Source organism: Chrysochloris asiatica, unplaced genomic scaffold (assembly GCF_000296735.1).
Source record: "Chrysochloris asiatica unplaced genomic scaffold, ChrAsi1.0 scaffold00393, whole genome shotgun sequence".
Lineage (NCBI taxonomy): Eukaryota > Metazoa > Chordata > Mammalia > Afrosoricida > Chrysochloridae > Chrysochloris > Chrysochloris asiatica.
In genome coordinates, this window is record NW_006408911.1 from 173,039 (window position 1) to 190,350 (window position 17,312).

Genomic DNA, 17,312 nt, shown 5'->3' on the forward strand with positions numbered 1-17,312 from the left:
CAAACCAAACGAAACTCACTGCCACCGAGTGGATTCCAACTCATACTGACCCTGTAGGGCAGAGTGGAACTGCTCTGTAGAGTTTCCAAGACTGAATCTTTACAGGAGCAGACCCCTGCATCTTTCTCCTGTGAAGGGGCTGGTGGATTTAAACTGCTGACTTTATGGTTAGCAGGACAATGCTTAACCCACTCTACCAATAGGACATCCTAGAAGGCAGTATGGTGGTGGTGGTCATGTGCCATGGAGTCAATTCCAACTCACAGCGACCCTGTACAGTTTCCGAAGCTGTATATCTTTACGGGAGCAGAAAACCTCATCTTTCTCCTGTGGAACAGCTGACCTTGCGGTTCGCAGCCCAATTCACAACCACTACGCTACCAGAACTCCTTGGCAGGCAGTATAGTATGATGTATTGTTGTTGTTAAGTACCGTAGAGTCAGTTACGACTCATAGTAACCCAGTACAGGGTTTCCGAGGCTGCAAATCTTTACGGGAGCAGAAAGCCTCATCTTTCTCCTGTGGAACAGCTGGTAGTTTCGAACTGCTGACCTTGAGGTTAGCAGTCCAATTCATAAACACTATGCTACCAGAACTCCTTAGTATGACGTATTTGTTGCTGCTAAGTGCCATCGAGTCGATTCCGACCCATAGCGACCCTGTATAGGGTTTGCAAGGAGCAGCTGGTGAGCCTGAGCCACTGATTTTGCAGTCTGATATATAACACAATGTAAAAACCAAAGAACTGGGTGTCAGGCAAATATCTAATCAAAACCTTGTCCTGCCACTTGACGGTAGTTCCAGTACTCCTAAGCCTCTGCCTTTTTAAAAATCTAAATTAAATACTTCAGGATACTAATTTAAATATAATTATCTACTCAAGAGTATAATACACAATGTTTTAAATATGAAACCTTCAATTAACTTCTGCATATTATCTTCCACATCAACATATATCTTCTTACCTCGCTGCCCTGCATGGTCTTTGCAGGGTTAGCAGAAGGGATGGAGGCATTCAGCTCAGGCTCTGGCTTACACAGAAGTGCAATAGTGTCACGGTGAGACTGATAACGTTCCTTCACTTGTCCATCTGCCTGCACAGCTTTATCCAAAACACTTCTAAATGTCGCACCCTCTGGTAAAAAAAAAAATAAATGAACATTCCAAACCACAGCACTGAACATAAAAATAATGTTTACAGGATGGTTCCATTTGTAGTTCTGGCCTCCCACTTGATTCTCCCCCTCTACAAGCTCAAATTCACTAAAAAAATTAAAACACTGTTCCTATCACTCTCTGCGTTTTCATTTTAAGAAAAACAACAAAATCCTTTATAAAATCAAAGACACAGTTACACCTTAAATTACCTTTGGTTACTGTCTGCCAGATAAAAGCTATTATGTTAGCCTCATCTTTTCCTACAATTCAATCACTTGTTCCAAAACTGCTACAAGAAGGATTCACCTTTCTATGGAACATTCTTCTATACTTGACTTAAAATATAGCTGATGCATTTTTAGAAAAATCCCAATAGTACTACTACCTTTTAGAGAGATCACAAGTCTCCAGCAATAGTAAAACCCACTGCCATTTCAGACTCATAGTAACTGTATCACAGAAATTCCAAATCTAAACCTTTGTAGAAGCAGACTGTCACATAGTTCTCCTGTGGACTGGCTGATTGGTGGGTTTGAACCACTGACTTTTTGGTTAGTGGCCAACTGCTTAACTACTGTACCACCCAGAGTTCCTTTCAGCCAAAATGAAGACACCATTTATCAGAACATGCATAAAATTTTAATAATTTAAGTCTTTAAAGGAATAAATTAAACATTAAAATAACTACTAAAACTATCGTTTACTATCTAGAATTCACTATTTAAAGAATTATTAAACCATACATATGATCTCATTGATGTTTTTAAAGATGTACAGGGCTTGGAATAGAAAAAAAGAGGTGTAAAATTTATTTTTCATTTCACACCCTCCATAATAATCAGAACTACTTGCAATGAACACTGACTATTGTTATTACCTTTTAATTCTTAAACAACATTAAACAAGAAAAAGCTGTTGATTTTCAGAATACTACTTAAGTTACAGCAATAACAGATTTACCAAAACAAAGAAGGGAAAAAAAGTAGATATAATATGGGGATTTATTTGGAAATTAAATGAGTCATTTCCCACACATTTTTACCTGCTCTTAATGGCTTGTACAGATCACTGGATGGTGTCCTTTGCCAACGTTCCTTGAATTTTGATCTTAAGTCATTGTCACTTGCTCCTTCTTCATCCAACAATCTTAATGACTTTTAAAAAGCACAAAGCAAAAATGAGGCATCTTCTCTGGTGTAAATTATTTTTAAATGATTATATTCAATTTAGTTGAGAATTTAGAGATGGAACGACTCCTACACTACCTGTTACACAATCTGGTAAATATTTTTAGTTGCAGAAGTCTGTGTTATCATGTATTTAACAAAAAGTCTTGAAAAATTCAAGGCCATTACCCTACACAGTAAAATAAAACAAGAGAATAAAAGAGAATTTACATTCAGATATGCAAAGAACACTAGAATCAGATATTACAAGATTAATCAGGTCTTTATTAAACGGGTCTTTCTCACTCAGAAGCCATAAACAATTAGAAAAAAGAACATTGGCTTAATTTAACTACATGAAAATACAAACTTTCAACTTCCATTGTACAACACACTTAAAATCATGTTTAACATACAAAAATGTTTTTTAAATACATAAGAGACAATAGTAAGCTTAGAGCCAGAAAAACATGAAAATGATGATTAATCAGTGAACACAAGTGCTAGAGCCAACAGCCTCTACTACCAATAGCTTAGAGGAGAGGTTAGCAAGCTTTGCTGAAAGAACCAGGTAGCAAACACTTCATGCTCTGCAGGCCAAATATGGTGTCTACCATATTTTACGATTCTTCTTTTTACAAGCCTTAAAAAGTGGGAAGAATCATATAGGTAATAGGCTAGAACTGGTTCACAAGCTATGGCTCACAACGACTTAGTTTGATACAAGACACAAAATTGAGATCAAAGGATTAAAGTTAACCACACACACACACACACACACACACACACCCAAACACTTTCAAATAAGTGACACACAGTAGACAAATTTTTAAAAAGGAAATCTGCTTGCTCCAATGTTGGCACTAGTCAGAAAAAAGTCTCAATACAGTCCATAAAAACCTGAATTGTGGACTGGAAATCGCATTTTATTTGTGTGACACAAAGTCATAAGATGAACTTCTAACTGATTAAAAAACTAGCAAGGAGCAAAAAAACAGTAAGAGAAAGGAAGGCTCCATTCTGGATCCCTGTTGGACACCTAGGGGTCACAGTGTTGTGTTTTTTTTTTTGGCTGCTGTGCTTTTTATTTTTTATTGTTGTTGAGAATATACACAATACATACATCAATTCGACAATTTCATTATGTACATTGATTACATTCTTCAATTATGCAACCATTTTCACCCTCCTTTTCTAAATTCTTCCTCCCTCATTCCCATAAGCTCACTTCCTACTGAATGTCCTAGCTAATCTTTCAAGCTGCTATGGTTAATCTGACTAGAAATATAAAGAGGTCTTAAAACAGCACAACACTTAAAGCAGACATTCTTTAGTAATTAAGCTAAATTAGATTAGACTTCGGTGGATATTCTTAGTTTAAATTTAAAGATTATATCAGAACCAGTTTTCAGGGTTTAACCAGCCTCGGTGGCTCCAGAGAGACTGAAGCGATCCCAATATTTTCACGCGAAAAACAATTTTTAACATACCTCATCTAGGATTTCTTTATTTCTTTGTAGTAGTTCTGGAAGTTCTCCAATCAACTTATCAACAGTTTGAATGCCTCCCTGTTCAATCACAGATGTGGACTTTGTCAATATCGACTGAGGTACAGTATCTCCAGACACATCTTCAATTGCTGCTGGAAGATTAAGGGAGGCTAACACCCTGGGGGAGGGGAATGATATATTTGACGTCATCTAGTCCAGATCATCTTTAAACCATTAATGCCCTATGTCCAAATCAATACAAATGGATTGACTTTTTTTAAAAAAGGAAGCAAGCCTTATCAATATAAAAATGAGAAAGGGAAAAATAGAAAATAAGTGAGTAATTAAAAATCTTTAATTACTGAAATTTACATTTCAGAATTAAAAGCCAAACAGTCAAAATAAAAAACTATGACAGCAAAACATAGGTCTTTTCTAGTCAAAACTCATACTTAATGCCTTTCAGTCTACATTGATACATAGGAAAGAAATAATTATGAATAATAATCAAAATTAAGTCAATAAGCTGATCTTTAAAAAAGCAATCTTTTACACCTACTCATTATAGTATCATTATCAAATATATCAAGTAACCCAAAATTTATCATTTAATATTGTCTAGGCAAAATGTCAACAGAGTATCGCTGATATAAGCATTAAAGAATCTTCATCTGTTCTAAGCACAAATCTTCAGTTGTCTCATTTACATCATGGGAAAAACTTATCCCTATCAACTAAAATAAAGGAGCCCTGTTGGCACAGAGATTAAAGCAAGTGGCTGCAAACCATAAAGTCAGTGGTTCGAACCCATCAACCATTCTACAGGAGAAAAATGGCAGTCTGCTTCCCTCAGAATTTAGAGTCTTGGAAGCTCCATGCAACAGTTCTTCTCTGTCTTTACACAGTTACTCTGAGTTAGAATCATCACCTCAATGACAATGGGTATGATTTAAGTTTTGGACTATGAAATAAAAAGTCACATGAAATGATGTCATATAATGAACTCAGAAAATAAACTTCAAATACACTCAGACTCTTTTCAACATATGCTAAATTATGCTGTTACTTTGAGATTTTTTTTTTTTTCTATATCAGTAGGAGCTCTGGTAGCGTAGTGGTTACGAATTGGGCTGCGAACCTTAAGGTCAGCAGTTCGAAACTACCAGCCGCTCCGCGGGAGAAAGATGACACTTTCTACTCCCGTAAAGATTTACACCCTCGGAAACCCTGTACAGGGTCGCTATGGGTCAGAACCGACTCGACGGCACTTAACAACAACATCACAGTAACAGGCTCTTCATTAGACACCATTAAAAAAGTGTGAATGGGACAGAAATATCCTCAATACTGACATGTAGCAAAGGACTTGTCTCCAAACTACAAAGGGGCTTCAAAAAGCTCATGGAGAAATTCAGTATCTTTCATTATTCCATGAACTTCTGAAAGAACTTATATGTAAAGAAATCTTCAAAATTCAGTAAAAAGGAAAACTAGAAAAAAAAAAAAAAAAAAGATCAATACATTTCAACAGGTACTTCACAAAAGATAACTGAATGGTTAATAATAATAACATGAAAAATTGTTCAACATCATCAGTTGATGGAAAACAGAAATCAAACTTCAAGGAGATATTGGTACACATGTGCTAGAATGGTCAAAATTAAGAATGGTAGACCAAGTGCTGGTGAGAAATTAAAATATGAAAATGAATAAAAAAAGACAAACACTGTGGAAAACAATCTGGTAGTTTATTCTTATAAAGATAAGCACATACCAACTATGTCGCTGTTGTTCCGACTCGTAGCAATCCTGTATAGGGTTTCTGATGAGTCTGAACTGCCAACCTTGCAGTTCAAAACAAAGCTGCAGTCCAGCGCTTTATCCTACAGCGCCATACTAGAACTCCTATACCAACTATGTTGCTGTTAAGCTCTGTGGAGTCGGACCCGATTCATAGTGACCCTGCATAGGGTTTCAAGGGGCGGCTGGTGAGAATGAATTGCCAACCTTGTGATTCAAAGTGACCTTTTTGTCCAGCACATTATCCTGCAGTACTACACCAAGACTTGTTGTTGTTAAGTGCCATCGAGTCGATTCTGACCCATAGCAACTCTGTATAGGCTTTCCGAGGAACAGCTGGTGAGCTTGAACCACCAACCTTGTAGTTCAAACAGTTTTGCAGTCTGGTGCATTAACACACAGCACCATACCAGGACTCCAGGACACTATATATAACCCAGAAAATCCACTCCTAAGTATTTACTTAAGAAAAATAGGTCTCTACAAAGATGTGTACATAAATGTTTATAGCAACTCAAATGTCTGTCAAAAATAACCTAAACTAAATGTTGTACAACCATAAAGCAGAATACCGCTCAGCAATAAAAAGATCAAACTGACAAGAAACAATATAGATGAAGCTCAGAAACATTATGCTATAATTGAAAGAAGGGACTGAATGAAGAGAACTGATAGAATTCTTAGGGGGCAGGAATATTCTCTATCTTGACCATGATGGTAACATACATTAAACAAATCGGTACATTTTATTGTATGCAAATTATACTTAAAAATTTTTTCTAACTAATAAATTATTTCTTTAAGTCTTCAATTCACCATGAATGCATCATTCATCTTAAAGAATTCATTTCTACTTCTCATTTCCTTCAAATACCTCCTAAACTAAAAATTACTGGTCAAAACTTTCTCTTTGTTTCAGTAATTAAATTACTTCTAATTATATTTGGCTAGGGCATAATAAAGGGAGTCCTGGAGTGGTGCTGTGGGCTAATATGCCAAAGTCATTTGAACCACAAGGTCGGTGGTTCAAGCTCACCAGGTGCTCCTTGGAAGCCCTATACAGCATCACTATGGGTCGGAATCGACTCGACGGCACTTAACAACGACAACAGGGCATAATAGTGTACCCAAGAAAGGCATACGTTTGTATTTGCTATTTCACCTCGCTGTGGCATTTAGCTCCAAGTTCACAAAACTGTTTCTCAAAGCTACTTACAAGAAATATCAAGAACCAGAAACTTTAGAGCTCCAGAAATGCATTTATGAAAATTAAGCTCTACCTACCCATTTGCCAAAGTAGTGGCTTCTCTCATTTGAGCAATAGATCTGTTAACCAAATCAGCTTTTCTCTGGTTATAAGCAGCCAAAGACTGCTGCACTGACATAGGAACCATCTTCTCAAACAGATCTAAAATAAAGAATGAAAATTTCAACAAAAGTTTAAGAAAAAACCTCAAACTGTAAAGCTCATTTTCTCTTAACAGTTACAAAAAGGATCTATAATTAATTACAGATCAAAACTAAATCAGTATCGGTTGAATTGGCAAATGTTTTTTACATATATTTCAAAAAAATTTTAAACAGCTTCAAAAAATATCCTGAATCAGTATTAAAAGCACAAAGACTAAGATAAATTTCAGACCACCATATTCATGGACAACAGCAATAATGACAAAGTTTTCCTTAATTTAATTTTCTTAGCTCTTCAAGATATGTGCTTGTAATTGAGCTTGAGTGATTTTTGGTAAGGAAGGGAACAGTTACACATGGGGAAAAAAAGCTTGTCGATTGTTTGTTAAGTTGATTAGTGAGTGGGCCACAATATGCCAGGATTTGATTTCTAGCTCTACCAATTCCTAACTATGTGATCTTGGCCAAATTACCTCCCCATTCTATGCAACAGTGTTGTGATGGATCAAATGGGGATAATAACACCTACATCTCATTAGGTTGTTATGAGAAATAAATGAACTAATATTTGAACTAATATTTGAACTAATATTTGAATATTTGGACTTAAACAAGTCCATGGCACATGATAAATATTTTATGTTAAGTAAATAACCACTGTTAAACTAATATCCTTGGGGTATCAACTAGAGGCTACCATATAATGCATATATTTATAATATCTAGGGATGATATAGTTATTTATCTTATACAAACATGACTCTGAAAGCTTACACATTGATATGCTTAATTTTAATGGGAATATCATAAATAATATAATAAATGTTATAATAACAAAATGACAAATCCTGATCTAGTCTTTATCAATTCACAAATGAACACAGTTTCTATTCTGTTGGAGAGTTCACAATTTGCTTTTATTATCATTTATCTTCTATCTTCAAATTTCACTGAAGATATACTTCAGCACTTAATTTTTATTCTCACATCTGTGTTCAACAGCCTGAATACAAATTATAAATTCAAAATATACAATAGCAATTGTGTGATTTTTAACTACAAAATATACATGAATGCTCGAGAAAAGATGAGACTGAAAAATATCTGAATAACTTGACATACCAGTGAATTTCTGGCTGATGGGTACATTGACAGGGGTAGATTTAACAAGTGTGGCTTTCCCAATAGGGTCTAGATCTTTAAGGTCAGGAACTCGATCATGATAAATGAAATCATTATCCTTCTTTGCTGCAGTAAGAGCACGGTTGATTTTATCAGAAAAATCCTTCACATTGACATATTCATCATAGCGAGATGCCACTGTTTTAATCAATTCTGCTGCATGCTAAAAAGAAAAATGTACCCAAAAAGAAAGAAAGAAATTACTTCTCCTGCTCAACCAAACACCCAGCACTGGTATTTTTGTTTTTGTTTTTTGATAAAAGGCATTAATTTGAGGGCTTGCATTTCTAGCAATGTGGTTGACAGGATTTACTTGTAAGGTCTCCCATTAGACATACAAAAAGTGAAGGATACTACATAGCAGACAAGGAGCCCTGGTGGCATAGCAGTTAAGCACTTATTAAATGAAAGATCGGTGATTCTAACCCACCAGTTACTAAGAGGGAGAAATCAATGGTAGAAACAAACCAAAAGTAGAAAGATCTACTTCTGTAAAGATTTGCAGTCTTGGGAACTCTACAGCAGAAATTTTACCCTTGTCCTATTAATCAGAATCAACTTGAGGGCAATGAGTTTATATAGCAGACATCCTTTTAAACACATAGTAAATTGTCAAGAAAGTAAAAGAAATCTACAGCCAATAAATCAAAGAAGAAAGTAAAAAGCAGAGTGGTAAGTAAGTATAAACTGACAAAAGGGAAGATTGGCTGTTGGATTATTTCTGTAACCCAAGGAACTAGTACCTTAAAGTCCTCATGGAGTCTTGAAAGCAGAGTCTTGAGAACACAAAGCATCAAAAAACAAAATGTGTCCCCTTTACCCTCCCACATATAATGACAGGAAGTTCAAAGGGCTACACTCCTAGCAATACAGGGGCAAAAAAAACCGTATGTGTCTCATATGAGTAGGAAATTTTAAAACAGAAAAAGAGTATTTTTCTTATAATCCAGAAGATGAAAAGATACCTCACACAAATTTAAGCTTCAAATTACATAACTTAGGTGGTATGAAGTATACTTCCTATGGGTCAGAACCAACTGGATAGTACTTAACAGCAACAAACATAACATAACTAGAGTCCTGGTGCGGCACTGTAGGAAAAGCACTGGAATGTTAGCCAAAAGGTCAGCGATCAAATTCACCAACCACTCCTCAGAAACCCTATACAGGGTCACAGTGAGTCAGAACCAACTCAACAGCACTTAACAGCATATGATTATAATGAATAACTGATAAATCCATCGCACCATCACATTGGAAGATTTTACCCCAGGAAGTACAGTGACTCTATAGGATAAGCAATAGACTCCTAACCACAAGTTTAGCGGGTCGAGCCCACCATTCACTCCATGGAAAAAAAGATGAGTCTTTCTGTTCCTGGAAAGATTTAGTCTTGGAAACCGTTTATCAGGATCTCTTTGAGTTGGAACCAACTCAACGGCATTTAGCAATAACAACAACAAGTGCTGTGAGTTAGGCAGTAAGCTGATAACTAAATGTTGGCTATTCAAACCCACCAGTCACTCTGTGGGAGAAAAATAAGGCTGTCTGCTCCTGTCAGAACGTACAGTCCAGGAAACTAAATACAGGTTCAGCTCTGGCAACGTAGTGGTTACGAATCGGGCTGCAAACCACAAGGTCAGCAGTTCAAAACTACCAGCTGTTTCGTGGGAGAAAGATGAGGCTTTCAGCTCCCGTAAAGATTTACAGCCTCAGAGATCCTGTACAGGGTCGCTATGAGTCAGAACCAACTCCACGGCACGTAAGTCAGCAGTGGTTTCAGTTAGGTATCTCAAGAGCAGAAGTCTTTATGAAATGATTAAAGCACTTGGCTGCTAACCGAAAGGTGACATTCGAACCCATCAGCCAGTGGGAAAAACAACTGGCAGTCAATTTCTGGAAACCCTACAGGACTGCTAAGAGTCAGCATCAGCTCAACAGCAGTAGGCGAGTAAATCAACAATGATTTAGACCCTTTTCAGTCTAGGAGCAGAGGTCCCTAGGACCATCAACGGAGAAGAGCCGAGAGCAGAAACCTACCCAGAGAAGCAGTGATGCCCGAGATGGAGGCAGAGACAATGACATGGAGCGATGGAGCAGCTGGAACTTTAGATCCAGAGAGGGAGAGTGACTGTGTGCTGGGGGGTACGGGGGGCAGGATTGCGGGGTATACCCTTTGGTCGGTTGATGATGCATGGAGGGGATTGTAACCATGGCAATGATACGATGTATGACAGAATGAATGTAAGGCTAATGTTCTCCCATGTAAACTATCATATAATTCACAATAAAACACTTTAAAAATTTAAAAAAAAAAAAAGAATGATTTAGACCAAGTAAATAAATTTGAAAAACTAAAAAAAAAATTTGAACAAAATTATGAGTTTGATTTACCAGGCATATGGTCAACTCAATACCCTATAATTTAGAGAATACATAGTATTCTCAAGCATATGAAGAATTATTTATGTCAAACAACCCCATGGGGAAATAACACAATTGCAAAACATCAAAATTACAGGAATACAAGAACAGTATAATACAATGAGAAAATCTATTTATGTAATTCTCCAAAATAACAGATCAACATGAATACCAAATTTTTAACATAAATGTTGAAAACCATTTGATAAAATTCAACATTCATTCTTGATTTTTCTTAAAATCTTAGTAAAACATAAATAGATATAGCTTCTTAACATGGTAAAATCTTAACCCCGAACACTGATAGCAGCAACAAACAACACTGATATCACATGCCTGATGAAAAAAACAAAGATCATCAGTTTTATCATGGCCATTTAACACCAAAACAATTCCACAACAGAACAAAAAATTAGGTAAAATATTTAGAAAAGAAAAAGACAAAACTAATTAAAGGTAAAAAAAAAAATCTAATTAAAGGTGACATAATTATATATCAGAAAAATCTAAGAAAAATCAACTATTACAATAATTCACTGGAAAGTAAGGTCAGTTTGAACCTAAAGGTCGGCAGGTCAAACCTATCTGCCACTCCTTGCAAACCCTATACAGGGTCACTAATGGGGAGGAATCAACTCGACAGCACTTAACAACAACAAAATAATGAGAGGTACCTTAGATACAAAATCAATATACAGAATATGTTCCAGTTTGAAGGGATAAAAGGAAATAAACCTATTTTTATTAGCAACAGAAAGACCAATATCCAGGATTTTTTTTTTTAACTTTTTATTGTGAATTGAGTGAAGGTTTACAAAGAGAACGTCAGCTTTACATTCTACAAATCATACACTTTGGAAATTCAATGACTGCAATCCCTTCCATGCAATATCCATTATTTCACTTCCTCTTCTTCCCAACTTTTCTGAACTTAAAATACTGCCCTTTTGATCTTGAGTGGTTGACCTTACTAATGTTGCTATTCTCCTTATATACCTATCTACTGTTTGGCGGAAAATAGAGCCACAAGGACAACTTCAGTTCCAGACCGGAAGGGTAACCAAGAACCATAGTCTCAGGATGCTTCTGTCTCTTTCTGATCAATAAGCCATGTTCCAGGAATAAGTTTTTTAAAGAGATACATAACAAGCAAAATGTGTATGAACTGAAGAATGAAAAACTAATTTGCTTTGTAACTTTTACCCCAACCATAATAAGAAGCTAAAAGAAAAAAATATCTATGTAAGATCAACATGAAAATTCTACAAAGAAACAAGAACTAAAACAAACAAGGCAAAACTTTTATCTTCAGGAGATGGGGGAAACACATATATTAAAGCACTTGATAATTTATTTTAAAAATTCTGATTGGAGAATGTAGGCAAAATCTCCCCTATTCTTTTTATACTGGTATAAGAATCATAAGGGAAAAGGCAAGTGCAGAGCCCCTACCATGAGGGGGCACCACTTTACCTGAAATGAAAACAATAAAAATGATACAACACCTCCAAATGAATCAAACAAAATCAGCCATCAACTTGTCAAGTCACAAAGAGGCCACAAGGAAAATGGGCTACTGGAGGGTCTGACCCCAATGGGGAGGGGAAGTGAGCAAAGATTTCATTCAAAAGCTGGGGTAATTGGGGAAAGTAGAAAAAGAGTGAAATGAGAAGACTTGGAAAGGGAAGAAAGGGGGCAGTGGGCACTCAGAGATGATCAGCAAAACACAAACTCTAAAAAGAGATGCATCACCTTGAAAACAAAAGTTGTAAAGAACTGAAGGATGTGCAGGTATCAAGGTAAAATCCTTTCTAAGGCCGACTAGACTTTGAACATCAGAGAAGAGCTGAAGACAGAGCACTTCTGTTATGAAGTTGGAAAGCCACTCAAAGCCCACTCCTCAACCTGAAAAATTCTTCATGTTATTCGTCCAGTAAAATCAATCTCATTTAAAAATTAGTAATTGAAAAGGTATTCTGTCTACCTTGACAACAAGAAACCATAAGCAAAAGGTAAAATTGAGCAGCATAGCTTTCCAACAGAGAATGAATACTCTCCAAAGAAACGGTACCACAAATTAAGCTAGTTACAGTATGCTAACATTTCAAAATAAACTAAAAAATTTCAAACCACAATTACAGCACTGAAAGAACACAAAGTATGACTAGAGAAGAACCAATGGCCAGAAAACAGCGATGATAACAAGAAAATGACAAACAAGGGATCAAAGAACTCAGGAAATAGATTGAAGAAACATATGAAATCATGTAAGAAAGACCAGGAAGATTTAAAGATTACACATCAACCAAACGCAGTATGAGAAGCTTGTCGAATCCTGATTTTTGAACAAAACCAACTGTAAAAGAGAACACTTTAAAAATAACCAGAGAAACTAAACTAGATTTGGATTAAGTTGTGAGTATTAGTTATTATTTAGTGCTAATTAGTATTAATTGTGTTAGTAGGAATAATGGCACGTGGCTTTATTATTTTTCAATCTTTATCTAGTAGCAATAAATATGTATTTAAGGATAAAAGGGTGTGCCTAAATTAGCTTTAAAATACTCTAAAAAATCAGAGGGAAAGGGTTGTTGTTGTGGTTATGTGCCATGGAGTTGGGCCTGACTCATAACAACTCTGTACAGGGCTTCCAAGGCTATAAATCTTTACAGGAGCAGAAAGCCTCAGCTTTCTCCCGCAGAACACCTGGTAGTTTAGAACTGTTGACTTTAAGGTTAGCAGCCCGATTCGTAACCGCTATGCTACCAGAATTCCTTGAGGGAAAAGGTAAGTAGATTTAAAAAAACTTTTTTAAAACACCAATATAGTGATAATTGGTGAAGCTGAATAATATCTGATGATTCATACTTTTGTATACACTTGATATTTTCTGAAATACATACTTAAATTTACTCAAATGTATAGATGGTGAATTCAATAATGATAAAAGGATGACTCTCAAACCAGGAGTAAAGAAAGTCATTTTAATAAGTGGTTTTCAAATAACTAGTCATTTGTAAAAAGGGTAAAAATTGGATCCACCACATACCACATATAGGAATAACCTTCATCTAGATTCAAATGCCATACATAAAAGCATACAAGTTTAGCAGAAAACCTTGGTTAATTCCTTTACAGCCTTGGAACAGACCTTAGAGAGTGTTGTAAATCATAACCCAAAATCCTAATGCCACAGAAGACAAACACTAATAAAATATACTGTCTAAAATGTAAAACACTCTGCTAACAAACAAAAATACACATAAGTAACTTTTTAAATAAATTAAAAGCTGGAAAACTAATTCATATTGCAAAAGGTTGATGTTAGTAAGTGCTATAGCATCAGTTTTAACTTATAAGGACCCTGTACAGAGTTTCCAAGGTGAGTCTGAATCGCTGACCTTGTAGTTCAAACTAATTTTGCAGTCCAGTGCTTTGTCCTACAGTGCGACACCAGGACTCATTTGCAAAGTTAATTAGCAAATAATAATAATAATAAATTAATTAGCTATTAATATGTAAGGAACTCCATAAATTAAAAGTTCAATTATTAGAAAAATAAGCCTTTTAAAAAAAGAAATACTTCACAAATACAAATGGCACTTAAACATAGTTACTCAACCTCCTAAGACAAACGGATATTAAAATTACACTGAGAAACTGTATTGTGTATGTATTGTTGTGGTATCTTTAAAAAAAAAAAAAGAGTGCTTATCTTAAGAATAAGGATCCAGGCTGGTGCAGTGATTAAGCCCTTGGCTGCTAACTAAAAGGTCAGGGGTTTGAACCCACCAGTCAATCCATAGAGGAAGATGAGACAACTGACTTCCACAAAGATTTGTTGTTGCTGTTGTTAAGTGACGTCAAGTCATTTCCAACCCATAGCGACCTTGTATAGGGTTTCTGAGGAGGGGCTAGTGAACTTGAACTACCAATTTTGTGGTTCAAACCAACTTTGCAGTCCAGCTCATTAACCCACAGCGCCATGCCAGTAATCCTTGGAAATGCTATGGGACAGTTCTACTCTGTCCCACAGGGTCAGGTTACTATGAGTCAGAATCAACTCTATGACAACAGAAATCTTTAGAAATGAATTCCCTCCATGTTCACACTATTAACATATTCAGCTACTAACCAAAAGATTCGAGTCCACTTACAAGGGCCTAAGAATAAAGGCCTGGTGATCTACTTGCAAAATGTCAACCATTAAAAAGTTTACTGGAGCACAGTTCTACATTGACACACATGGAGTCACCATGAATCGGAATCAGTTAAGACAGCAACTGGTTACCTTTACAGATAGATACCAATACAGCGCAAACAAAACCAACATACACATACACAAAATGCATGCAATGATATAGCTGGGATTTATTCAAAATAATAAAGGAAAACGCAAAGTACAAATTAAAAACAAGAGTGGCTATGAACTGGTAATTGTGGTTCACTATTCTATTTTTAAGGAGCACTGGCAGCATAGGGGTTGAGTTGGGCTTGTTGATGTTATGTGCCGTAGAGTCATTTCTGACTCACAGCGACCCTGACCTGGGTTTCCGAGGCTATAAATCTTTACGGGAGCAGAAAGCCTCATCTTTCTCCCACGGAACAGCTGGTAGTTTCGAACTGTTGACCTTATGGCTCACAGTCCGATTCGTAACCATTACACTACCAGAGCTCCTTATGAGTTGGGCTACTAACCTCAAAGTCAGCAGTTCAAAACTACCAGCTGTTCCACAGGATAAAGATAAGGCTTTCTGCTCCCATAAATATTTACAGCATCAGAAACCCTATGCAGGGTCGCTATGAGTCAGAACAGACTCCAAGGCATACCACCACCATTCTATTTTTAGATGTTTCAAATTTTCCATAATAATTTATATTTATTTTTTAAAAAAACATGTTCTACAACTGCTTCCTTTGCCACAAGACCAGAAGAAATAAATGGTGCCCAGCTACCACTACTGAATGTTTTAATCAAAGATTGTATAGAAATATCCTGATAAAAGGGAGAAAAACGTAGAACAGAATTTCAAATTCTCAATGGAATCCAGGCTTCCTGGAGCCAATAAGTCTGCATAAATTATTTCTAAGATAACCTTTAAATGTTAAACATTAAACCAAACTATCCTCTGAAGTCTTCTTTGAACCAAAAAAACAAGTCATTTAAAAAATAAATCTTGCTTAGTAAAGTATGTATGCCTCAGACACTGTGCTCTTCTAAAGAGTTATTTGTAACCCAATTAAGAAATGGACACAGGATATGAACAGACACTTCACCAGATAGGAGATCCGGGCAGCCAACAAACATATGAAGAAATGTTCACCATCACTAGCCATTACAGAGATGCAAATCAAAACAATTGAGATATCATCTCACACCAGCAATAACAGCAAAGATTAAAAAAGTTGAGGACAATAAATTCTGGTGGGGATGTGGAGAGACTGGGACACTCCTGCATTGCTGGTAGGACTGCAAAATGGTCCAACCTCTCTGGAAAGCAATATGGCGTTTCCTCAGAAGGTTGAAAATAGAAATACCATATGATCCAGTAATTCCTCTACTTGGTATTTACTCACAAGAAAAATGAGCCACAACACGGGAAGATATATGCACACCAATGTTCACAGCTGCACTATTTACAATAGCAAAAAGATGGAGACAGCCGAAGTGCCCATCAACTGAAGAATGGATAAACAAGCTGTGGTACATACACACAATGGAATTATGCTACCTTGAAAAAGAACAAGGAAGCTGCATGCCACTACCTAACATTGATGAACCTTAAGGACATTATGTTGAGTGAAATTAGACAGTCACAAAAGGAGAAATACTGCATAGGACCACTACTGTAAGACTAAGAAAAAGAACCCATACTAATGCACTAAAGGGGATTCTTTACTGGTTGATGGAATATAGGGGTAGGGTTAGGGGAGGGAGGGAAAGGTGGAGCACTGGGAAGGGAATAGACACAGGATAGTTTGGGTGCTGGAGAGGGGGTGCAATATACAAGAAGAGAGAGGGGAATGGAAGAACAAAACAGATGGGAGAACAATTAGGCAGGTTTGAATGGGCTAAACGAGGCACAGGTAAACAATGATGTATGTACAACCTTGGAATAACAGGACTCTGTTATTCAGAGTTTGAGACATGGTTGGAATGAGGGAAAGGGAGGAATAATGTTAAGATACTTGGCTGTCTTTTGAATCTTGGTTTTCCATGCATTATAATATAAAATAGACACTGGAAGGGGAGAGAAAGGAATAGCCAGAAATATCACCATAGAAAGCTTCTAAGTTCATCTTTGCCTATAACTGATTGGAATACCTAAAATGGGGCTACAATCTGCCCAGTGAAGGAGGCTTCCTGAGGAGCCTCTGCAACACCTAAAACTATATGTAGAAGCCTGAACCACATCCAGATCTACCGAGATGGGAAATTTCCACTTGAAAGGACAAGCAGACCAACCTGGAGTGGCTAGAAAAACAGAAGATACTTCTTGAAAGAAAGAACTACAGGAAGAATACAAAACAAATAGAAAATAGAGGCAGACTGACTGTTACTACAAGAACAAGCAAGTTGCTTGCCCAGAAGACATCAAGACAAGTGGTCGGGTCCCCTCAGTGCAAATCCTCTTCCAAGACTAAGACTCAATGGGAATACACACTCTGATTGGTGACCCCG

General features: G+C 36.5%; 1 protein-coding gene across 2 annotated transcripts in view; it reads right to left on the reverse strand.

Annotated features, from left to right (window-relative positions):
• PDCD6IP (programmed cell death 6 interacting protein) overlaps window positions 1-17,312 on the reverse strand; it is an 85,253-nt gene that overhangs the window by 16,862 nt on the left and 51,079 nt on the right. For both annotated transcript variants that reach the window (XM_006876588.1, XM_006876587.1), the window contains exons 8-12: window positions 8,147-8,369; window positions 6,899-7,022; window positions 3,815-3,992; window positions 2,201-2,312; window positions 966-1,135 (exon numbers count right to left, since the gene is read on the reverse strand). In XM_006876588.1, the coding sequence (XP_006876650.1) occupies window positions 966-1,135; window positions 2,201-2,312; window positions 3,815-3,992; window positions 6,899-7,022; window positions 8,147-8,369 (807 nt within the window). The remainder of the gene's footprint in view (window positions 1-965; window positions 1,136-2,200; window positions 2,313-3,814; window positions 3,993-6,898; window positions 7,023-8,146; window positions 8,370-17,312) is intronic.